This window comes from Eubalaena glacialis, chromosome 16 (genome assembly GCF_028564815.1).
Source record: "Eubalaena glacialis isolate mEubGla1 chromosome 16, mEubGla1.1.hap2.+ XY, whole genome shotgun sequence".
NCBI lineage: Eukaryota > Metazoa > Chordata > Mammalia > Artiodactyla > Balaenidae > Eubalaena > Eubalaena glacialis.
The window spans coordinates 512,173-534,094 of NC_083731.1; the positions used below are offsets into that span (position 1 = coordinate 512,173).

At 46.6% G+C, this 21,922-nt stretch overlaps 1 protein-coding gene across 4 annotated transcripts; it reads left to right on the top strand.

Annotated features, from left to right (window-relative positions):
* Positions 1 to 114: 114 nt before the first annotated feature.
* Positions 115 to 20,094, top strand: DCUN1D2 (defective in cullin neddylation 1 domain containing 2). Of its 4 annotated transcripts, none has more exons than XR_009697500.1 (5): positions 115 to 262; positions 6,203 to 6,404; positions 9,415 to 9,535; positions 17,209 to 17,291; positions 18,496 to 20,094. XR_009697500.1 is itself a non-coding variant. In XM_061170595.1 (5 exons), the coding sequence occupies exons 3-5, from the start codon at positions 9,447 to 9,449 to the stop codon at positions 17,897 to 17,899; spliced, it is 621 nt and encodes a 206-aa protein (XP_061026578.1). In that variant the 5' UTR covers positions 115 to 262; positions 6,203 to 6,412; positions 9,415 to 9,446; the 3' UTR covers positions 17,900 to 18,163. The 4 variants fall into 4 exon arrangements, 2 of the variants coding, with proteins under 2 accessions (XP_061026578.1, XP_061026577.1); XR_009697499.1 differs by lacking the exon at positions 18,496 to 20,094 and adding an exon at positions 17,389 to 18,163; XM_061170595.1 differs by lacking the exon at positions 18,496 to 20,094 and adding an exon at positions 17,393 to 18,163 and having other exon boundaries at positions 6,203 to 6,412; positions 9,415 to 9,477.
* The last annotated feature ends 1,828 nt before the right edge of the window (positions 20,095 to 21,922 follow it).

The window sequence follows — 21,922 nt, forward strand, 5'->3', positions numbered from 1 at the left end:
AGGCGGGGTGTGGGTTCTGGCCACCCAGAGCGGCGCGGTGCACGCCGGGAGTCGGAGGCGCAGCAGGGCCTGCATCCTGGCGGCCCCGGGCGGCGCAGTGCACGCCGGGAATTGGAGTCCCGCCGGCCTAGCCTGACCTGTCGCTGCCTCCCTGGGCGGGTGTCCCGGGGGCTGAGGACGGGGACGGGGATGGCGCGGCCGGGCCGGGGCGCCTGCGCAGACGGCCGGGGCCGGCGACAAGCTGGGGAGCGCGGGGAGAATGGTAGGTGGCCCGCGGCTCGCCTTCCTCTCGGCCGCTCCTGGGCAGCCGGGGCTGGGGGGCGGCGAGGCGCTGCTGGGGCCGAGGGTTGGGGTCGGAGGTCGTGGGTCGGGGGCTGGCGGTCGGGGCCCGGGGCCGGGCGCGGAGTCCTCAGGCGCGGCGGGGAGCACGCAGGTGGGACCGGACCGGTGACCCAAGTGCGGCGGTGCTGCCTGACGAGACAGAGGCACAGAGCGGGCCGGGGACTCCGAGCACTGCCTCCTCGGGAGCGCGAGCAGCCGGGTGACCCCGGAGGGAGGACGTTGCGGGCAGGCGGGCGTCCTGCCGGGAGATGCGGTGGACCGGATCGCGCCTGAGCCTTGCCGGTGGTTCAGAGCGGCCGGAACGTGGACTTCAGGGTCGAGAATGGCAGGGCTCCCGAGCAGGGCTTCGCGTTCCCCGCCGAGGAGAGCAGAGTCTCCCAGGAGAGAGCGGGAGCCTGGAAGGTGTTTTAGAAGGAGGGGTGTGTGCGAAGCGATCGCCTTTTGTCCCGAGGACAGAACTTGGATGGGAGGGGGTCAGGACTGCGGGTAGGGGAGGCCAGCTAGGAAGCGGTGGTAATAGCTCGGCAAGAAGAGGCGAAGATTTGAACGGAGTCTGTCGGTAGGAACAAGGGGCATGAGAAGAGGGAAGGGTGGGGAATTTTGCAGAGCCGTTCAGAAAAGGAGGAAAAGGAGAGGAAGGGCTCTGCAGGCCCTGGCTGGGGCGTCTGAGCAGACGGTCACGGTATTGACCAAAATAGGGATTGTAGAAGGAAGCGCAGGTTTGTGCGGAAGGATGATGCAGTAAGGAGGGGGAGATAGCGGGATCGTCTGGTTGGTTAGAGACGTAGATCTGGAGCCCAGGGGAGGGCGGGCTTTCTGGAAACGTACAGTTACTTTGAAACGTCGTGGAAACCATGGTAGTTGAAGGGTTTCAGTGTTCATTCAGTAAATGCAGTGGCTTCTGCGTGCAAGCGAGGTGGTGTGCAAGGTGCCAGGGCTTCGACGCTGAGCAAGGCAGACGTGGGTTTGGTACTGATGGAGCCGATGTCCCAGCAGGAGAGACGGGCACTGAACACGCAGCTGCGTTATTACAGCTGGGATAAGTGCCAGGGAGAGGCACCGGTTCCAGGAACCCGCAGGGTGGGGTGTGTGGTGTCAGATGACCAGCCAGTGAAGGCTTGGCCGCGGCAGCATGGTGTGAGCTGAGCTGAACTCTCGAGAATGAGTGGGGCGTGGGGCAGCCAGATGTGCGCGGCGCTGCGGGTGGGAGGGACAGGAATGGGAAGAGGGCCCCGCGGAGCCCAGAGAGCCAGGGTGCAGCCGCGGGTGGGAGGCTGTGATGGGGCACTCATCTGGTCACAGGGAGGAATGGCAGCCTTTGTCCTCGTGGTAGTGGGAGGCTGGGGAGGGGCTTTCAGGCCGGAGAGAGATGGTGCAGGAGGAATGTGCCAGGAAGAGGGGAGGCGTGAGAACAAACCTTCTGGGTGGGAAGAGCAGCCAAGAAGGAGATGGAGAAGCGCCGGTCAGAGAAACATGAGGGCCCGAGAAAGTCATCCCAGAAACCAGGAGCGGGCAGTCAGCAGTGCAGCCCGGAGGCTCGTGCCGGCCCCGGGGCAGCAGCTGCACTGCCCGGCCGAGTGCGCCCGCCTTGGCCGGCGAGACCACAGCTCCAGCTCTTAAGGGGAAGGGGCTAGGTGGGCAGGAGCCTGACTTGCTGAAGAGGTTGGAGAGGAAGGAGAGTGAAAGGGGGCACTTTGGTGTGACTCCATGCACCACCCCCGCCTGCTGTACCTGAAACCGTCAAGGCGACTGAATTGATGCCACGAACTGGGTCAGTGTGGTTGCCCTGGCGGCCCCTTGTAAGTTGACCCTAAGAGGAGATTTTGTTGTATTCAGTGTCTCTGGAAGGGCATTTTAAGGATAACATTTTCATTTTGTATGTGGTCAGTTTTGGTGCCCAGATCACATGAGTGATTTTTTACAAGGTCACAATTAAAATGTTTGAGACTTTTTCCAGAGGTAGAGAATTTATCTGATGTTTTTCCTGGATTGTCCAGATTTTTATTTCAGAATTTTGTACATTTTAACAGGGTAAAACAAAGAAATGTAGAAAAAGCCCTCCCACTTCCCTTAAAAGCTGCTGTTAATACTTTAATTTCCTTGGCGTGGTGAGCCTTAGTGAAGGCCATCAGAGCTTGAAGGGCAGGCTGTGGCCCTTCCAGGTTATGGACCTTTATTAATTTTAGATGGATTTAGTCTTAAGTAGACCCAGAGCTTTCTTTCCCTGGTAAATATTTAGTTTATGAGGCTTTTTTTTTTTTTTTAGAAAGCTTTATGTCAGGTCCCTTTTTTTACAAATTGCAACTTGAATCTCTTTGTCCCTTTTGGGCAGGAAGCACATATAGTCTTTAGATTTAGCTGTTGGTTATTGTTTTAATCAACTGTAGGGGTAACACTGAATCACTGGAACTTTATTGACCGTCCCCTCCCCTTTCACCCTGGCCAGAGACCTGCTCTGGGCTCGGCTTGGACCCGCGGCCGCTGTTGCTGATTCAGAACCGGCGCCTTTGTGCCACTGTGCGGTTCCAGGTGGCAGGATCTGTCTTGGAATAGACAGATCCTACCACCGGGAATAGACTGATTCTCTATGTGCACTTCTCCCCGCTTTGTAACTCACGCGGTGACAGTTCAGACCGCTCTGGGCGGCCTGGGCCACGTGCTACTCCTGCCCCGCTCCGCCTGGGCTTCCTGGAAAGCGTCCTCCTTTATGCTGTCATAGAGCCGCTGGGTCACGGTTTAGGAGGGGCTGCGGGAGGCTACTGTCAGGAGAAGGACCTCGAGATGGGACCTCGTCCTGTCTTCCAGGTGCTGGGCAGCATCTCCTTGGTGGGGATCTGCCAACTGAATGGTTGTCACCTGAGCAAACGTTGCTCTGTTGGCTCATCTGGGAGAGTCTCAGGGTGCTAGGGTGGATTTTTTTCAGGTGAAATCACATAACATAAAGTTAACTGTTTCGAAGTGTACGGTCCAGTGGTGCGTAGGACCTTCACACGTTGTGCTACCACTGCCTGTGTCTATCTAGTTCCAGAACATTTTCATCCCCCGAAGGAAGGCCCACACCTGTCAGCAGTCCCTCCCACGCCTCCCTCCCCCAGCCCCTGGCCACACCGCCCACCCTCCGTCTCAGGACTTGCCTGTGCTGCACGTTTCACGTGAATGGAATCTCACAGTGTGTGACCGTTTGTGTCTGACTTCCTTTGCTCAGCATAATGTTTTCGAGGCCCACCCATATCGTAGCATATATCAGTACTTCATGACTTTTTATGGCTGAATTTCATTGTATGTATGTGCCGAATTCTGCCTTTACAAGCCTGACAGAACGTTAAAATCTAGCATTGATGGCAGTTTCCGTAGTAAACATGTCATGGTTGTTCTGAACGGTGCACCATCTTGGGGTCGAACACATGTCACTGTCTTAAGGTGTCTGAGGTAAGCCTTGGCTTTGCCCACCTCCCTTGGGGAAGCCATCGGTGTCATCAAAGATGCCAGCATTGTCTTTTGTCAGTTTACTGTCAAAGCATTTGGGATCTGACCGCACTGAGCTAAATTTAATCTTCCCAGAGAATAGAACCTTTAACTCTTTGGTTTTTCTCAAAGGCTCAATTTCAGGAAATAATGTAGAGAATATGCACTCTACGTGTGCCCCCGGAACCCGGACCTTAGGCTGCAGTCGCAGGGTAGCTGCGGGTTTGTAAATGCAGCCGCGTGGGGCACAGTTCGCCCGCCTCTCTGCGTGGTGCTCTCACTGCGGCAGAGACCAGCACCTCCTGCCCTAGCTCCGGGGTTCTTAGCCCTAGTTCCACCTTCCCCCAGCCTCTGAGAAGCCAGGATGGTCCTAAAAGGTCCGTGAAAACCCTGAATTTCTGTGCCAAACCATATGCCCACCTGTGTACCACATACGTTTTCCGGGAGAAAGGATCCGTGCTGTCATCAGATTCCAAAAGGGACCCAGGACCCCAAATGATCAACAGTCATTGTTCTAAGTAGCCAAAATATTAATTCCCTGGGTTACTTAGATCAGTGTTTCTCAAACTTCTAAGTCCCAGGCCCCCTATACACTTTAAAAAATTATTGGGATTGTAGCCATTGGTATTTACCATATTAGACATTAAAATGGAAAGTTTAAAAATATCTGTGTTCAAAAATAACAATAGTAAACCCGTTATATATTCACATTACATTTTTGCAAACATCTTTAATCAAAGTTAGGTTCTCCAATCTTCTGTGTTCAGTCTGTTGTGATGTCACCAGTCAGGCAGCCTCTGGAAGCCTCTGCTATACACCAATGAGAGTGAGAAAGGTGGGTAATGGCTTGGAGGCATTTGGAGATACTTTTGTGACCGCGGAACCCCTGAAAGGTCTTGGGCCCCCGGGGTCCCCAGCCACACTTGGGGAGCAGTGTGTGTGGACTGCAGTGGCGTAACCCCTGGTCGGTTGTCCTCTGCTGTTCCGGCACCAGCAGGCACTGAGGGAGGCCTTAGCAAAACGCTTTGCAAGCTTGCTCTGCTGTTTCCTGGTGGCATTTGGTGAGGAGCTGGTCTGGTACAAAGGGGACACTTCATGTCTCCACTGCCTTCCAGTTTCAGCGCCAGGAGGAGCTGGGCCACTTTTGGGCCACGGGTGGGTCTTTACATCTCATGGAAACAGATTTTCCTAACTAATCCTCTTCTCTTCTTTACGTTGGCAACTGAGAAGCTCAGAGCCTAATTTTCAGCTCACTTTCAACTCATATATGGTATGCGTGTCTGTGTCTTATCTCTGACTTTCTTATTTTCCTTATTTCCTCTTCTTGATTTCCTCATCTACATCTTGTTTTCCAGTTACACATTTCTGTAAGTTATCATTTATTCTGTGTGCTTCTATAAACTCATCTTTTTTTTGAACAAGAATGAGTATAAATCATTTTAAGTAAAACTTTTCCCCTTATCATATTATTGTGTAAAGTGTCTTTTAAAGTATTAGCACCCAGTAGATTATAGAGTCTGTTTTGATTTACAGAAATTAGTGAATGACTGTCATTTCTGCTGTTGTTTTCATCAGGCTGCCTTGGATAAATAAAACCTTAACCGTCCAATACCTGGAAACATTAAAATGCTATTTGGTTTCATTATATACTATATATAGTCCTGTTACATGGCAGTTTTGTTATTTACTACCTACCGACAGCCTCTGCCCTATTTTTCCATCTTATTTCTGTCTCATGTACACAGGCATTCTCATTATTAGTATCATCTTCATTTAATCATAACAGGCTTTTTGTGCCTGCTTTTGAAACTTGTATAAGTTATTTTTCACACAATTCTTTGTTATGTGTGTTTTCATCAGTGTTCTGCTAATTTTAAACGGAGAAAATATTAAAATAATCATGTTTCCAACCATGAGGTCCTCCTCCTGGTCATTAGGGCCTGAAATTAATTGAAGCCAAGGAGGACCCAAAGGTGGGCTGTGGTGATGTGGTCAGGCCTCGGGTTAGCCACATTTCATCAGAGGGTACATATGTGTTATAAAGAGGGATTTCACTGAGACTTAGAAAATAATTAACATCCTACTTCATGCAAAGTGAACCAGATAGAGATCAAAATGTGTTTTGTATAAAACATTGATTCTTCTAATTTGGGGGAGATTAGACTTTGTATATTTATTACTGTGTAGATGCTGTCATTTGAATTTTCAGAAGGCTGTGCAGTCTTTTTAACTGATGAAGAACAAGGCTTTGTCTTCCTGTAATTCTGAAGTGAAGTCCAGTCGCCCAAGGAAAAATTAAGTCCAGTTACAATATAGGCGTTAGTGATAGAGCTGAAACAGCTCTCTGGACTGGCCTCATTGGCTTTCCTGCTTCTTTTGCTTCCCACGGCATAAGCTTAAATCATCTCAGAAGGACAAGATCCACCAGCTCATGGCATTCACTCAGGCTGGTGAGAGAACTGCCATCCACTACTTAGCCCAAAGGGAGTGGAAACTGGACGCGCCACGGACAGCTTCCTCCAGAACCCGGCCTCGTTCCACAAGGACTCCACGAGAACCTCCGCCGTCAGGAAGAAGCTGGAGCCGCTGTATAACAGGTACAAAGGTAAGGGGCGCAGTGGCGACTGCGTCCGTCTCCAGGGAGCAGGGTGGCTGTTCTGGAGTCTCCGTGCTGCGTCCCAGGGCCCCCGACTTGCATTCCTTCCCGTGCAGATGTTCAGCTGCACAATTCAGTCAGTCTAAGTGGGACCGTGGCTGCTGATGGTGCGAGGCTGGGCTGGGACGAGACGCGTGGGGTCTGATGACTGATGAGCAGTGAGCCCTCCTGCGCGTGGCCTGGGCGGAGGCTCGTGTGCCCCCGGTCAGCTGCGGGCGGTCACTGCTCGGAGGCCTGGTGTCCAGGCCAGGTGGCTACACTCGTTAAGACAGTGCTTTTCCCCAGCACTTCCACGTAGGCAGGAATACGTGGTGAGAAGGCCGTTTCACAACAATACCAAATCGTAAGAGTAATTCTGACGTGAGGGTACAGGACGCCGTGTGCTGGTGTTGGAGCCCTGGAGCAGCTCCAGCTGCAGAAGCTTTTGAAAAAACTCTTGGCAAAAAAACCTTTGTGTTGTCAGTTGGGGACAGTTGTTATTTTTATTGAAATTGGCACTTAGAATGGAGCTTTCCCTATCAGAATACAGTCATGCTGCAGAAATAAGTCTGCGTGATAAGTCCGTTTAGATCCGGACTGCTCAGCAGGCTTTAAGGTCCACCTCAGATGTCGGGTCTGTGCTGTAATGGGAGCGGCGGCAACGACTCAAGAGCTGATTGTTTTTTTTCCTAGCAGTTTCTAAGGTTAATCTTATCTTTCCAAAACTTAAAAAATAAAATCCCTCATTTAAACAAGTATTAACACAAACAGAGTAACTCCCTTGGCTTTAAGTTCTTGTTTATTTATTATTTTCATTTTTTACTTTTGAAAGTACTGTGTATAACCTGTCTATTTAGATCCAAAAAATCAATTGAAAATTGCATTCCTTTTTTTTTTAAAAAAAAAATCTTGGTTCAGAAACATGTTCTGTGGTTTAAAAAACAGATTTGTACTTGTTGTAGTTCTGCAAAAATGAACATTGTTTTCAGTGTGCTTTAAATTTTTTTGGCTAAGTTAATTACTGAGCTAATTTTGTAAGTCATATGCTATGCAGATTTTAAAAGTTATTCAGATATGTGCAGCTGCCTTTGGAAAAATATTTTTATGTGAACATTATCTTTAGTCTTTAAGCTTCATCCCTTATCATTTAATTTTATTCATGCAATTCTAGTCATTTAAAGTAGACATATGGTACAATCATTTTGGGCCCTAAAAATAGATGTATAGTTCAAAGACTGTTGACAAATAGAACAACCGTTGTTACACAATGTATACAAATGAATGAGTGCTTCCAAACTACTTTAAAGCATTCAAAATTATTGTATATGAAGTTTATCAGGACAGTTATTAGGTGAGGGCATCGTAGACCCATTTTTCTGTTATCCTGAAGGTCTGTCGTGTTAGGAGCACAGGCTTGAGTCAGGAGGTGTGTGGGAATCTCTGTCCTATGAGCCCACAGCGGCAGGTTCTCACCGACACAGGAGCGTAGAGCTGGAAGGGTCTGTGTGATTTTGCGCATTTAAGGTAGGTCAGCAGTTCTTCTTTGGTAACAACATATGTATATATAAATGTGGCGTTGAGCACTTAAGAGTTCGATCTTGTGTGATGGAAGAAGAGTTTGTTGCACTTAACCTTCCTTTGCGGGAAGGTGCTGCAGGCCTGCTTCTCGCACCTTCTACGGCAGCAGGTGGGCTGTCATTGTGATGCCGGTCAGGAGACACAGGCTGAGGTCACAGGACCTCGCTTGGTGAGGCCTTGCTCATTCTTTTAATGGATTTCACGGTTTGATTTTCCCATGGAGAAATGCTAAGTTCCTTAATTTTATTTCTAAACTAGAAATTGCCGGGGGCCGGGGTGGGGAGCCTGAATTTCTAAGCTGTTAAATGTGGGTGCATAAACTAAATGACTGAAAAATAAGTATTGTGCAGTAGTATTAGCACTATAGCAAATGAAATCACTTTTAAAAGAAAAACATCTTTCTTTTGCTTTGACAAGGTGGTGATAAAAACTTAAAATATTTTGAATACTTTACAGTGTTTTTCGTAGCAGTTTACCTTTGGGCAAGGTAAAATTCTGTAAACTTGAAATTTTATTTTAATTTAGGGAGATTAATTAATTTTTTCTTAATGATGAAGTCTTCAAAGAAGTTTCAATGATTTTTTTCCCCCCTAAATACCCAGGAACCTAGATTTTAAAAATAAAGAGTATTTTCTGGATAAATCATTATTTGTTGCTATTTATTTCACATATGGTAGAAAATTGCAGTGCATTGATTGATGTATTTGAAACACACTTGCCAGAACTATGTAGTAGAGGTATGATTCTTACCACCCATTTTAGTAATGCTTTTCAAAATATCCAAATTTTTAACTTCTTTTTCCCTTAATTTTAACTATAGACCCACAAGATGAAAATAAAATTGGAATTGATGGAATTCAAAAGTTTTGTGGTGATTTAAGTGTAGATCCTGCCAGTATCACTGTTTTGGGTATAGCTGGAAATTCAGGGTCACGACTCTATGTGAATTTAGCAAAAAGGAATTTGTAGATGGCATGACAGAGCTTGGGTAAGTAAATTGGTCTCAGTTTAAACTTTTTCAGAAAGGAAAATACTTTCAACATTAATTATGTTTCAGCAACCTGTAAACTTCATATCAATTTATGTCCTTTGACTGTTTTACAAATTTCTTATGCATTTGTACTATTAAACCTTTGGTTTTCTTTGAAATTCCAGTTAAAGTTTTGTTCAGTGTTTTTATTCAGATTAATTTCTTTTGTAACACTTTCTCCTTTTAATTTTTTTCCTTCCAGTTTTGAATTGACAGTACATATCCAGGTGTTTTTGTTTGTTTGTTTTCAGCCATTTTATTTATTTCATAATACTGTGTGCTCCATGTATAATTTGTTGTGTTAAGCGTTAATAAAATGTCATTCTGTCTTTTTGCTTGTAACACCTCTCTGTTCTACCTACAGGGTTGGGATAAAAGCGTCATTCATACCTTAACATGTTTCTTACTTGCTGGATGAGTCGGAGAGGTAAAGGAAAGCACATAAACACCTTCTAATCACTAAGCTTATTGAACTGTTTCAGGAGGTGTGTAAAAGCTGACTTGCTGACTTGCTGCTACTCTGATATCTCAGTGTTGACAACTTAAACTCACTTATTTTTAGCTCCCGAAGGAGCTCAAAAGCCTTAGGTAAACATGTTCTAAGGCTGGGCGGACAGCGTGCTTGTTTTCACTAAACCCCTGTGTCTGTTGTGATGTTAATCTCTATGAGACTTTATTTCTAATATCTTACCACATTCCTGGTAGTTGAATAAAACCAACCAAACAAAAGGTATGATTGTAACAATTTGTAACAGCATATGTGTTCGGCATTCTTTTCACCTAGGAAAGCCTAGATGAGTTACCAGTAGTTTTAGAATAGGAAAGACCTCTTAAAGAAGTGTTCCATTGGCATTGGACTACAAGTTGTCCCACCTGTTAAAATCTCCCCAAAATGGGCCATTTTGGAAACAAGTGCTTCTTATAGAGACAATTAATGGCATTTCTTAGACATTGTCTAGAAATATGCTATACAAGTAAAATTTTTAAATTCCTATTATCCTATGAAGTATCATAACTTAAAAAATATATTTTAAAGATTTTGAGAGTGAATCTTCCCAAAATGTTTTAGATAATCTCACGCCCTCTTATCTGGAGTATACAGAAGATAACTTTAGCTTACAGGTTAATGGTGGTTGGTGGACTGCTCTCTCTGTACACCTCATGGAGCAGTTAAAGGTGAAACTATTTTTCAAAATATTAAAAGTATTATGAATGTATTAGTGAACTATATTGTGGAGATAACCTATGTTTTTAGAGATGTGAAGGACTTTGCTTCTAGTCTAAATAGCACTAACCTCTAAAAATACTTTGGTTTTGGTGTCTGCTCTGTTATGACTTCATCACATGTTTTCCTGGCTGTTAACTCCTGACTGTGGTTGGAATACCTGCCTTTAACAGTTAATTCTACATCCTTTCTTTGGGGGCTGGAGGATTCTTAGGTAAACTGAATAAACTTTATGGAATACCTTGACATCTTTTTAAAAACAAAAAACTGTCCGTGTGGATCTTCTCTGTTGAATTCCATGGGTCTTTTTATCTGTCTTTAACCCAACACCACATATTCTTAATTGCTGTAGCCTTAGAGTAAGTCTTGAAATGAATTAGTAAAGTCTTCCTACTTTGTTCATCTACTGCAAGATTGTTAGTCAGCTTTTATTATTTCAATGGGGAAAAAAGAGCCTTTTCAACAAATGATGCTGAAACAACTGGGTAAAGGTGAAAAAATTTAACCTCAGTCCCTCTTTCATATCATATATAAAAATTAATTGGGGCTAGATTGTACGCCTGGACAAGATACTGACAACCAGAAAGTTTTAGACAAAACATGAAGAGACTATCATCTTTGTAATCTTGGGTTAAGCAACACTTTTTCAGGGAAGACATAAAATGCACTAGCCATAAGGAAAAAATTGATAAATCGGACTCCATCAAAGTTAAAAACTTCTGCTTATCAAAAGATGCTTTTAGGGCTTCCCTGGTGGCGCAGTGGTTGAGAATCTGCCTGCCAATGCAGGGGACACGGGTTCGAGCCCTGGTCTGGGAAGATCCCACATGCCGCGGAGCAACTGGGTCCGTGAGCCACAATTACTGAGCCTGCGTGTCTGGAGCCTGTGCTCCACAACAAGAGAGGCCGCAATAGTGAGAGGCCCGCGCACCGCGATGAAGAGTGGTCCCCGCTTGCCACAACTAGAGAAAGCCCTCGCACAGAAACGAAGACCCAACACAGCCATAAAATTAAATAAATAAATAAATAAATAAATTTAAAAAAAAAAAAAAGATGCTTTTAGGGCTTCCCTGGTGGCACAGTGGTTAAGAATCCGCCTGCCAATGCAGGGGACACGGGGTGCGAGCCCTGGTCTGGGAAGATCCCACATGCCGCGGAGCAACTAGGCCCGTGAGCCACAACTACTGAGCCTGTGCATCTGGAGCCTGTGCCCCGCAACAAGAGAGGCCATGATAGTGAGAGGCCCGCGCACCACAATGAAGAGTGGCCCCCACTTGCCGCAACTAGAGAAAGCCCTCGCACAGAAACGAAGACCCAACACAGCCAAAAATCAATCAATCAATCAATCAATTTAAAAAAAAAAAAGTTGTAAGTAGAAAGGATTTGTAAAGCCAAAAGCTTGTTATGTGAACACTTATAAAGTAATGAATAACAAATAACCAACATAGAATGAAAGGGGGACATCACTATAGACCCTACAGATTAAAGGGCGAGAGTATTATGAACAACTTTATGTTAGTAAATTTGAAAACCTGAATGAAACAGAGAAGTTCTTTTAAAAATGACAACTTACTGAAATGGGCACATGAAGAAATAGTTCCATAACTCTTACAGAATCTGAACACATAATTTAAAATCTTTTCAGAGAGAAAACTCTTGGCCAGAATTGGTTCACTGGCACATCCTACCAAGCTTTTAATAAAGAGAATAGCACCAATTTCACACCACCTCTTCCAGAGAATAGTACAGGAAGAAACACTCCGCAATATATTTTGAGGCCAGTACAACCTAGATAATAAGACCTAGAGAGGACATTTTGAGAATGGAAAATTATAGGCCACTCTCAGTCATAAGAATCAAAAGATGGCATATGATGAACATAAGATCCAAAAATCCTAAACAGATTTTCAGCAAAATAAATTAAGCCCCCAAAACAAATCAACCAAAAAACCAGGATAATTTGTCATGACAAAGTTTGTCGTAGTCCAGGAATGCAAGATTTTTTTAACATTACAAAGTTGATCAATGTAATTTATCACAGTAACAGAGAAGTGAGGGGGTGGATATTATCTCAGTGCATAACATGGGACTTTTCAAGCTACAGAAGTTAAGAGTACACGGCATTGGGGGCCAGATTAGATGAATAGGCCAGTGGAGCAGAATGGAGAGCCCAGAAACAAATCCATGTTTACAGGAACACTTGATTTATGGGGAAGGTGGCCCTTTGGAGAAGTGGAGAAGGGACAGCTTTTCAGTAAATGGTCCTGGGAGAATTATCTAGCCGTATGGAAAAAAATGCATCTTGATCTCTGCCTCACACCATACATGAAAGTCAGGTCAAGTGGGTTGTAGATCTCAGTGTGAAAGGCTGAAGGCAGAAACCTTTAGAAAATAATGGAGGAGAATATCCTTATGGCCATGCAGTAGGGCAGGTTGTAAAACGCATGAAAAATCACTGTAGAGAAGACTGTAGAGTGTACTACGCTAAAATAAGAACTTCTGACCAAGAAACAGCATCGAGAAGTGAAGAGGCATCCACGTGAGGGGTGGGGGCCATGAGATACTCAACTGACAAAGGCCTGTGTCCCTGATACGTAGAGAATTCCCACAGAACAACAAGAAAAAGATAACCTAATTGAGAATGGGCAAGAGACTTGACCAAGCCCTTCACGAAAGATGCGTTCCATATGGCCAGTGAAAATACAAGCAGGCGCTCAGCCTCATTCATGGCAGTGTGCAAATTAGAATACACAACACACTCTTCCAGGACAGCTCCAGAACAGCGCTGGTGGGCAGTCAGCTTGGAGGACTGTTTAACAAGACTCATGAAATCATGGGTGGGTGTCTGCCTCAACACATTCACTTGTGTGCCAGGATCCATGTACAGAAACCTTTTAGCAACGTTCTTTGTGACCAGAAAACAAGAAACAGCCAAAACATTTACCATCAGTAGCACATAGAAGTTATAAAATATGAATACAGTGGAGTGCTGCGTGACAATTAGTCTAAATTAATTACCTAATTTAAAGTTTAAAAATTTACTTTCTGCATGAATAATTTCAAAGAAATTCAGTATGAGGGTATGGAGTATTTTGAAACACTTTTGCAATACGGAGCCTAGTATGTTAGCCTCTATTTTAAATAGATCTGCCGTAGCATCAGGCAGCACAAAAGGTGAAATTTATAGTTATCCTGTAATTCCTTTACTGAGAAAATAATCATTGTCTTATTTATTTTTATGCCTATAGACACTTAAATAACATGTTTATCAAAAATCATTCACTAAGGACTTCCCTGGTGGCACACTGGTTAAGAATCTGCCTGCCAATGCAGAGGACATGGGTTCGAGCCCTGGTCCAGGAAGATCCCACACGCCATGGAGCAACTAAGCCCGTGCGCCACAACTACTGAGCCTGCGCTGTAGAGCCCGCGAGCCACAACTACTGAGCCCACGCACCACAACTACTGAAGCCCACGCGCCTAGAGCCCGTGCTCCGCAGCAAGAAAAGCCACCGCGATGAGAAGCCCATGCACCTCAGCAAAGATTAGTCCCCACTCACCGCAACTAGAGAAAAGCCCACATGCAGCAGCGAAGACCCAATGCAGCCAAAAATAAATAAATAAATAAATTTTTAAATTAAATTTATTTTAAAAAATCATTCACTAGAGAATTAGAACAGTTACTGATTTTTTTCTTTGCTTCGTGAGACTAATTGAAGGAATATAAAATTGTATTAAAGAAAATAATAGCCTCTACAGGAAAATGATTAGATACCCGAACATTTATAAGGTTTTTTGAGGGCTTTTTTAAAAAAATAAAGCAAGACGAGTAATTTTATGGCTGCGAACCCCAAATGGAACAATTGATTTTACAATTTCCAAAGTATATTACATGGTCTGTCCTCTGAAGGGTTAAATATAAATTAAAGAGATTGATACAAGTGTTCCTATAATTCCTAGAAAAAGCATGGACAGCAGTGGAAAGGGGTAATCAAAAACAAAAAACCCACAGATGAACCCTTCCTTTCCTTCAGGTTTGTGTGTCTGCTTATGTGTGTGTTAAGATGTACATGTGCTGTATTGTTTTGTGTGTGATGATTCCTTAACCTGTGCTTAACTGATAGGCTAAAAGAGGAGATAAAGCTCCTTGACTCCGTGTTTTGATGTAAGAAGCTTAGCATGGTTTTATACTGGCTAGAGTCTGGAATCAGTTGACTTTGAAAAATCATAATTTTTGAGGAAGTGAAGTTTCATGATTATTAGCTAATTTTTACATCGGCCCAAAGACCCTTTTTTGACAGAAGGAACATCTTTTTTTTAATTTATTTATTTATTTATTTTTGGCTGTGTTGGGTCTTCGTTTCTGTGCGAGGGCTTTCTCTAGTTGCGGCAAGCGGGGGCCACTCTTCATCGTGGTGCACGGGCCTCTCACTATCGCGGCCTCTCTTGTTGCAGAGCACAGGCTCCAGACGCGCAGGCTCAGTAGTTGTGGCTCACGGGCCCAGTTGCTCCGCGGCATGTGGGATCTTCCCAGACCAGGGCTCGAACCCGTGTCCCCTGCATTAGCAGGCAGACAGAAGGAACATCTTTATGATCTAATTCTAAAGGGAGTATCACAGATAAAAATTTTAAGTAGGAGTACCTTCTAAACATTTTCTTACTCAGGAGGTAGGATTTTTCAGAGGTTATTGGAAAGAAAATAGGTGCTATGAAGATTCCTTTTATGGTCACTGGAGTAGCTTTTATTCTTGATTTCAGCTCTCAAGTTCTGTAATTTTGAGTTTTGTTGTTATTTTGCAAATGGCCAAGTCCATCAGGACAGCACTCAGCGTGTTTACGTAAGTGATGCTAGGTCTCTGAAAATGCACACTTCTAATTTAGTTGTGTGGTTTGCAAACATACAAATCGGGAACTTTATAAGAAGGGTTTCTAGGACCAAACGAACCTAAAAGTAACTAGATTTAATGTCTGCCAAAAAACTTATTTTTCTTTCTTCCCCAGGTTTACCTCCATTTCTCAATGTGACACTTTTCATCATTAAGATGCGTTGAGTATAGATTTCCTAAGTGATAAGGATGTAGACTTAGCAGGACGGGACTAATCGTCTAGGCGTAAATGCCGAGGGCCCCATAGGTAAGGTCCAGCCAGCCTTCCCTTCTACCAGCTCCTGAAATTTTCTGACCGTTGCTTTCTTTCTGATTAAGACTCCAGGTCATTTCAGGCTGAGAACATCTCACGCACTTTAAACACATAGGGAACAGAGGCACTTTATTTAAAGTTGGCTGCTACTCATATATTTCTTTTGCTCATCCAACGCTAGCGATGGACCCTGGAAATCTCAGGTCAGAGCTCCAGCTTTAATAGTTTTTGTCCAGGTGGGACCAAACCAGATTTAGGTAAAAATCTGAAAAGTGGTTAGTTGAGTATTTTGCATTTAAAGGAATTTGTTACCTTAAATGTTTATTCATCAGCTTTTCGTATTACTCTAACTGGTGTGCACACGTAAGCGTTATTGCAGTATGCCTGTTTGATCATCTGAAAGTGATGAGCGCTAGCCGACATGGTTCAAGGTTGTCAGCTTTAGGACGTAACCTTCTCAGCCCCTTGATGTACTTGTGTATCAATCATATAGAAAGAAATCAGTGCTAACCTTGCAGTGAGCAGAGAATGAGTCTGTATTCCAAACACGGTGGGTCGGGGAGCATCCTCTACTGCAGCCCTGAAACGGCGTTCGTGTTGCGTTAAGACACCATCTTATGATCGATCCCCACAGCGTCGGTTTGTATAGAAGTTGTGAAATCATCGCTACCTTCCAGCCAAAGAAAAATGAAAAATGAGGACGTTGACTTTGACTAGTGACCAAATAAACATGCTTATTTTTCTTGACTTTAAGAAATTCCAAGTCTTTTTTTTTAAAGCTTGTTTTTTTTTTTTAATAAATGTATTTATTTATTTATTTTTGGCTGCATTGGGTCTTCATTGCTGCACGGGCTTTCTCTAGTTGCGGCGAGCAGGGGCTACTCTTCGTTGTGATACGCGGGCTTCTCATCGGGTGGCTTCTCTTGTTGTGGAGCACAGGCTCCAGGCACGCGGGCTTCAGTAGTTGTGACACGTGGGCTCGGTAGTTGTGGCTCGTGGACTCTAGAGCACAGGCTCAGTAGTTGTGGCGCATGGGCTTAGTTGCTCCGAGGCATGTGGGATCTTCCCGGACCAGGGCTCAAACCCATGTCCCCTGCATTGGCAGGCAGATTCTTAACCACTGCGCCACCAGGGAAGTCCCAAGAAGTTCCAAGTCTTTATAGTACTTATATGATCGACTTTTGAATCAGATTCTGTTTTAGTTCTTAAGTGGCAAGGCAGGTCTATTTGGAAAGCACTGTGTCCCTTCCTTTCTAAATGAGTTTTTAACTTGTAGTTCATCACTTAGAAAGTGCATTGGGCTATTTTTTAAAAATAAATGATCTGTGTCAATGGTATCCAGGTCGGTTCAGTTTTCAAGAAAGCCCAATACGTAAGAAAATGAGAGTCTTTGAAATGGTTTAATTAGGGGATACTTATTTACATGTCCAAATAACATAGTACACAAATCCTTTTTTTTTTTTTTTTTTTTTGGCTGTGCTGCGTGGCTTGCAGGATCTTAGTTCCCTGACTAGGGATTGAACCTGGGCCACCGCAGTGAAAGTGTCAAGTCCTAACCACTGGACGGCCAGGGAATTCCCAACAAATCCTTTTTAAAAGACATTTCCCCAGAGTTACAAAATTAGATCACACACAACTTCAGGAACACTTCTGTGAGCATTAGCCCTCATGGCACTCCGAGGTAAGACGGCTGATCGTTACTGAGTGGGTGAATACCAGCGTGCTGAGAAGTAATCACTGTGCTGCGGAAGAAGAAACTGGGGTTCACTAACTGCTCCTTCTCTTTCTTGCCAGACTTAGAAGTGGCCGTCGCATATTGGAATTTGGTATTATCCGGAAGCCTTAAGTTTTTAGATCTTTGGAACATCTTTTTGTTGGTAAGTGTCTCCCTGCTTGCCGGGGCCCCGCGTGAGGGGTCAGTGGGTGCGGTGGCCGTCCGTACTAACTGATGGCTTGTCCGCGGGCACTGTGGAGCCAGGGTCTCGCGCAGAGGTCACCAAGGAGCCGACCCGCGGCCACGCTCTGCCACCAGCTGAAAGCGGCGCCCAGGGGCTCTGACCCGGCTGCTCCGAGGCCGCCTCCTCTGGACTGTCCACCACTGGGCCCCCCCCAGCTGTGTTCACGGGCTGGGACTACTCCTGGATGTCTTGTGCATCGCTCGGGAGGTGTGGAAGGCTCAGCTGGTCCCGGGGGGAGCGGGTCCTTCGGGGCGGGGTCTCGGCTGCGGCTGCGAGGAGGGTGCAGGGTGCGGGCCGCCCTGACCTCGGGAGGGGGCCGGGCTGTCCTGCTCAGGCCCCCCCCCGCACGCGAGGAGCAGCCCTTCCACTGGGTGGCGGGGTGGGGGCTGTGTGGGAAGGCCCTCCTGGAGCAGCCTGGGGAAGGACCCCAGAACGCCACGCAGCGGAGGGACGTGGGGCTCACGCGGGACGGCAGGTGCAGAAGAGCACGCGTGCTGTGCCGGTTACGCGCGTGTTCTGAGGTGTGAGGCGAGCTCGTGAGCCGTCTGTGAATCGTGTGCGTGTGACGTGTGCAGACGGGCCCACAGCAGCACCTGCTGCCTTATCAGCTGGGAGCCTCTGGGAGATAAAGGGGGCCAGGCCGGGGCCGGGCCGCCCCTTCAGCCGCGGGCGGGTGTCCTGCACGTGCTTGCTGCACCTGAAGTGCCGAGGAGCAGAGACGTTTCCAGAAAAGTGTCCCATCCCACTTCAGAGAACTCCCTGGTATTTAGGAAAATAAATGTATCAAAATACTACTTGCCTGCACTGTTTCTGAATTGGTTTGGGGGTTAGGTGAAGAGATTAAAAAGTGCTGCCTGTCGATTTGAAAGAAAAGTTTATAATTTTTGTGTTTTTAAAGTTTTATTTTAATTTGTCTTTAAATAAGTCTGCTTTCTGCATCTGCACATTAGCATGATGTAACTCTTAACGTTTACCCGAAGCGCTATTATTATTTTAACTTTGGACAATATTGCTCCGGTACTTATTCCCTATCAAATTCTGTTCTGAGATTACCAGGCCAGTAGAACACCTGAGAGCTACGTCTGTATCGTAAGTCTGGTGGGTTTTTTCTCTTGTGTATTAGGAGCATCGCAAAAGATCAATCCCAAGGAACACTTGGAACCTTCTGCTGGATTTTGGAAATATGATTGCAGATGACATGTCCAGCTATGATGAAGAAGGTACGAGAAGCAGTCGGACTTCAGGCGATGCCAAAGGCACTGACGCGGGCGCACACGTCTCTGCCCCCGGACCACGGGTCAGTGACGGCCGCGCAGGCCCCGGGGCGGACGGCACCTGCTGACTCCTGGCCCGACCCCGTCCGGAGACGGGGTTGGTGAGCATAGTGACCGGTAGTCAGTTTATTATGTCTTGTAAATCGCACAAAAGAAAATACAGCTTCATATTTAGTTCAAGTCAGGAAGACAGTTGTCTGAGCTAAAGCATTTCAGAGTGGATGTGCAGAGGCCCTGAGGCAGACCTCAAGCAGGACAGTCACTGGGGCCCACTGCCCCGCGTGTGGCTGCAGCGGCTATTCCATCGCACCGCCGAAGCTCACGGAAGAGTGCAGCCTCCATTTACTCACCTGAGCACGATCACGCCTGCTGAGGCCCCCACCCCAAACATTTCAGGACTCGGGGAGCGTTTGCCTGCCTTCTGAGCTGTGGGCGCTGCCCCGTTAGGGAAGGATGCCCACCCCCCCCGGCCCCGCCCACCGTCAGCTCCCTCTACCCGGCCAGGAAGTGACCGTGCACGTTCCCGGCGGGGTCAAGGGTGGGCGGTCCTCACAGGGCCGGGTCCACACAAGCACACCAGCACTTGCCAACTCTGGTCTGGCTAGAGCAGAAGAGGGTCACTTTAGCCGATTCTTTAAGTGGAGCACAGGCTATAGAAAGTTAAAATCATTTGAGTTCTTGAAATATAAACGTTGGATTGTGAAAAAATGCTTTGAATATAAAAATATTGCTCTAAGTCATTGATTTTTTTTAAAAATCTATTAGCTTTCCTTCAGGAGCATGGCCTGTTCTTATAGATGATTTCGTAGAATATGCACGGCCAGTGGTCACAAGTGGTAAAGGCAGCCCTCTCTAGGCAGAAAGTCGAGAAGGATTAAGATGAACAGGGAACTGTCCTGCAGGAGACGCTGGTCAGCTATGCCTGTCACCCATTTTGGAAGTCATCCTGACCAGTCGTGAGACTGGAGACCCTCTCCTGCTGCTTAGAGAAGACACCGCTGACTGTGGACGCCGCACGGAGACCCTCTGAGCTCGCTGCTGGGGCGCCCAGAGACGGGGCCCTAGCTGTTGCTGTAAGAGACCTCTGCATGATTTCCGCATTTACGGAGGAGCTAGGGCCTGTCTGCAGGCTGCAGGGTCGCTGTTGATCATGACCCAAAGCGAGGCTGTGCTCACCGCACTCGCTGAATTGTCCGTAACCACCCCTGAGAAACAGTACAAGTCAGGCTGCTGGAAACGTGCCCTAAAGAAGATGATCGTCGTGGATGCTGACGGTTTTAAACTTGGTGCCAGGGTTAAGATTTATATTTTTTGAATCATCAAGTGTCTAGATTTATCAGCTCTATTTTCATTTCACTTTTCTCTGGATGTTCATCTGGGAATCATTTTACAGGTTAACGCGCTGTTGCAGTTTGCACAGCGATGGTGTCATCGTGATTCCAGAAAAGTGTTCTTTTAAATTGCCTGCAAGTCAGTGGGTCTGCTTTACTTCTAATAATGTCAGCTGAACTTCCTAAGAAGCTTCATAAAGTATGCTTTTAAAAAAACTGTATTTAAAAGGACATTTTTCCATGAAAAATTATTTGTTTCATGTTAAATTACAGATTTAAACATCAGCGTTCTCTCCTTTCAGCCGTCTGTGATATGAGTACTGTTCAACCACCCGCCCTCATACGGTTGTCACATTTGGGAGGTAAAATACACATTGTTGTCCCAAAAACCCCACACCGGAAACCATGTCATGTGCAGGTGGACGTGTGTGTCCGCGTCTCGTTGCCCGGCCTCCTGGTGCTCCCCTGTCGGGGGGACGCTGTCCAGAATCGCTGTGTGGACCCCACCTCGTACTGGGAACGATCTTCATGCCACAGGTGTGCTTGCTGCCCGGCCCGCAACCCCGTTCGTGAGACAGATAAATCGGGGTAATTTCACAGGAGAGGGGAATTCACTCAGATTTCCAGAAAGTGTGCCTAAAATGTGTAGTTGGTTTGGCGTCCTGGGTCCTGGAGACCCAGTCTGGGCGGGGTCAGCCCGTCACGAGGTGCAGGGCCAGGGAAGTCACCTGATCTCTCCCAGGCCCCGCTGCCCCGTCCTCTACCTGTAAGACTGGGGTTCTAAGAGGCTTTAATAGAAACTTCAACAATTGTAACGGGTCTTTCGAGGCTTCATGGGTTCTGACATGTAAGAGTTCTGTTCAGAGAGCTTATGGAACTCGGACGGGCCTGTAAGAATCATGCGGTCTGTGGCACTGTTTCATTCTTGAGGTTTAAAGTCACGTGGAGAAAGGTGTTCTATGGAGTTGTTTATCAACAGACACCAAAGCGTCAGTGACAGAGGCGCTTCAAACACTGCCGGTTTCCCTCCTGTAACAAACGTTGAAGTCGTGCGTGCTGGGAAAGTGCTGAGGGCTCTGGAGACACTAAAATTCTCTTCCTGGCGTCATGGTGCCTTTCAGTTCTGTACTCGGACGCTCGGCCCTGGATGTCAGGGTCCTGGTCCCACGTCAGGGGAGCGGCCACCACACTTGGGACTCTCCCAACCTGTGTCCAGCCTGCCGCCTTGTCACAGGATCACGTCCCACACGGACGGCCTGGGTCACATGCTTTCCTTTCTAGGTATCACGTAGTATCTGCTAAGTACACCTGTTCCATGTGGGCGGTCACAGATCTCATAATACACGAATTTCCTTGAACTGACGGGAGTTACATACCTAACTGATCCACTGAAACGCAAACTATAAATACAGTGAAGACACGCAGATTAACCAAATGTGAGAGGTTTAACACACGTGGGCTCCCCGTGCCTGCCGGGAGTTCCTGGGCTGGACAGCATCACCTCCTTCCGTGTTGGTGACATCGTACATGTCAGTGTGTTCTTTTACGTTAGTAAACGCTTAAGTGGGATATTACCTATGTCTCCAGCTGCAGGCTCCGTGGGGACAGCCATACCCACGACTCATGGCACACGGCCAGGGCTCGGCAAACGCTGCAGGAACAAGGCAGTGGGCTCGCCTCACCGCTTCCTCTCGGCTGACATCGGCCAGGTAGTGTGGGGTTGCTCTTAGCGTCTCCGACGACAGTGTCTGCTGCCTCAGATTCAGCAAAAGAGACCAGCAGAAGACGGTACCTCTGCCTCAGCGATAAACGGTTCTGCCACATGGTGCCTTTCTCCCCACGTGGGCGGCTGTCTGAGGGGCTGCCCTCGGGGAGGGAGCCTGCACCCTAGCAACCCCGGGCCAACTGCACTGGTCGTAAAGGGCTTTTGCTTCAGGACCTCTCA

Bases quoted from the DNA above. Each gene is read 5' to 3' on its own strand.
- DCUN1D2 (XM_061170595.1), top strand. From the start codon at position 9,447: ATGTTTCTTACTTGCTGGATGAGTCGGAGAG. The intron at 9,478-17,208 runs GTAAAGGAAAGC...CTTTCTTGCCAG, and splicing joins TTGCTGGATGAGTCGGAGAG to ACTTAGAAGTGGCCGTCGCA. The intron at 17,292-17,392 runs GTAAGTGTCTCC...CTGTGGAGCCAG, and splicing joins TTTGGAACATCTTTTTGTTG to GGTCTCGCGCAGAGGTCACC.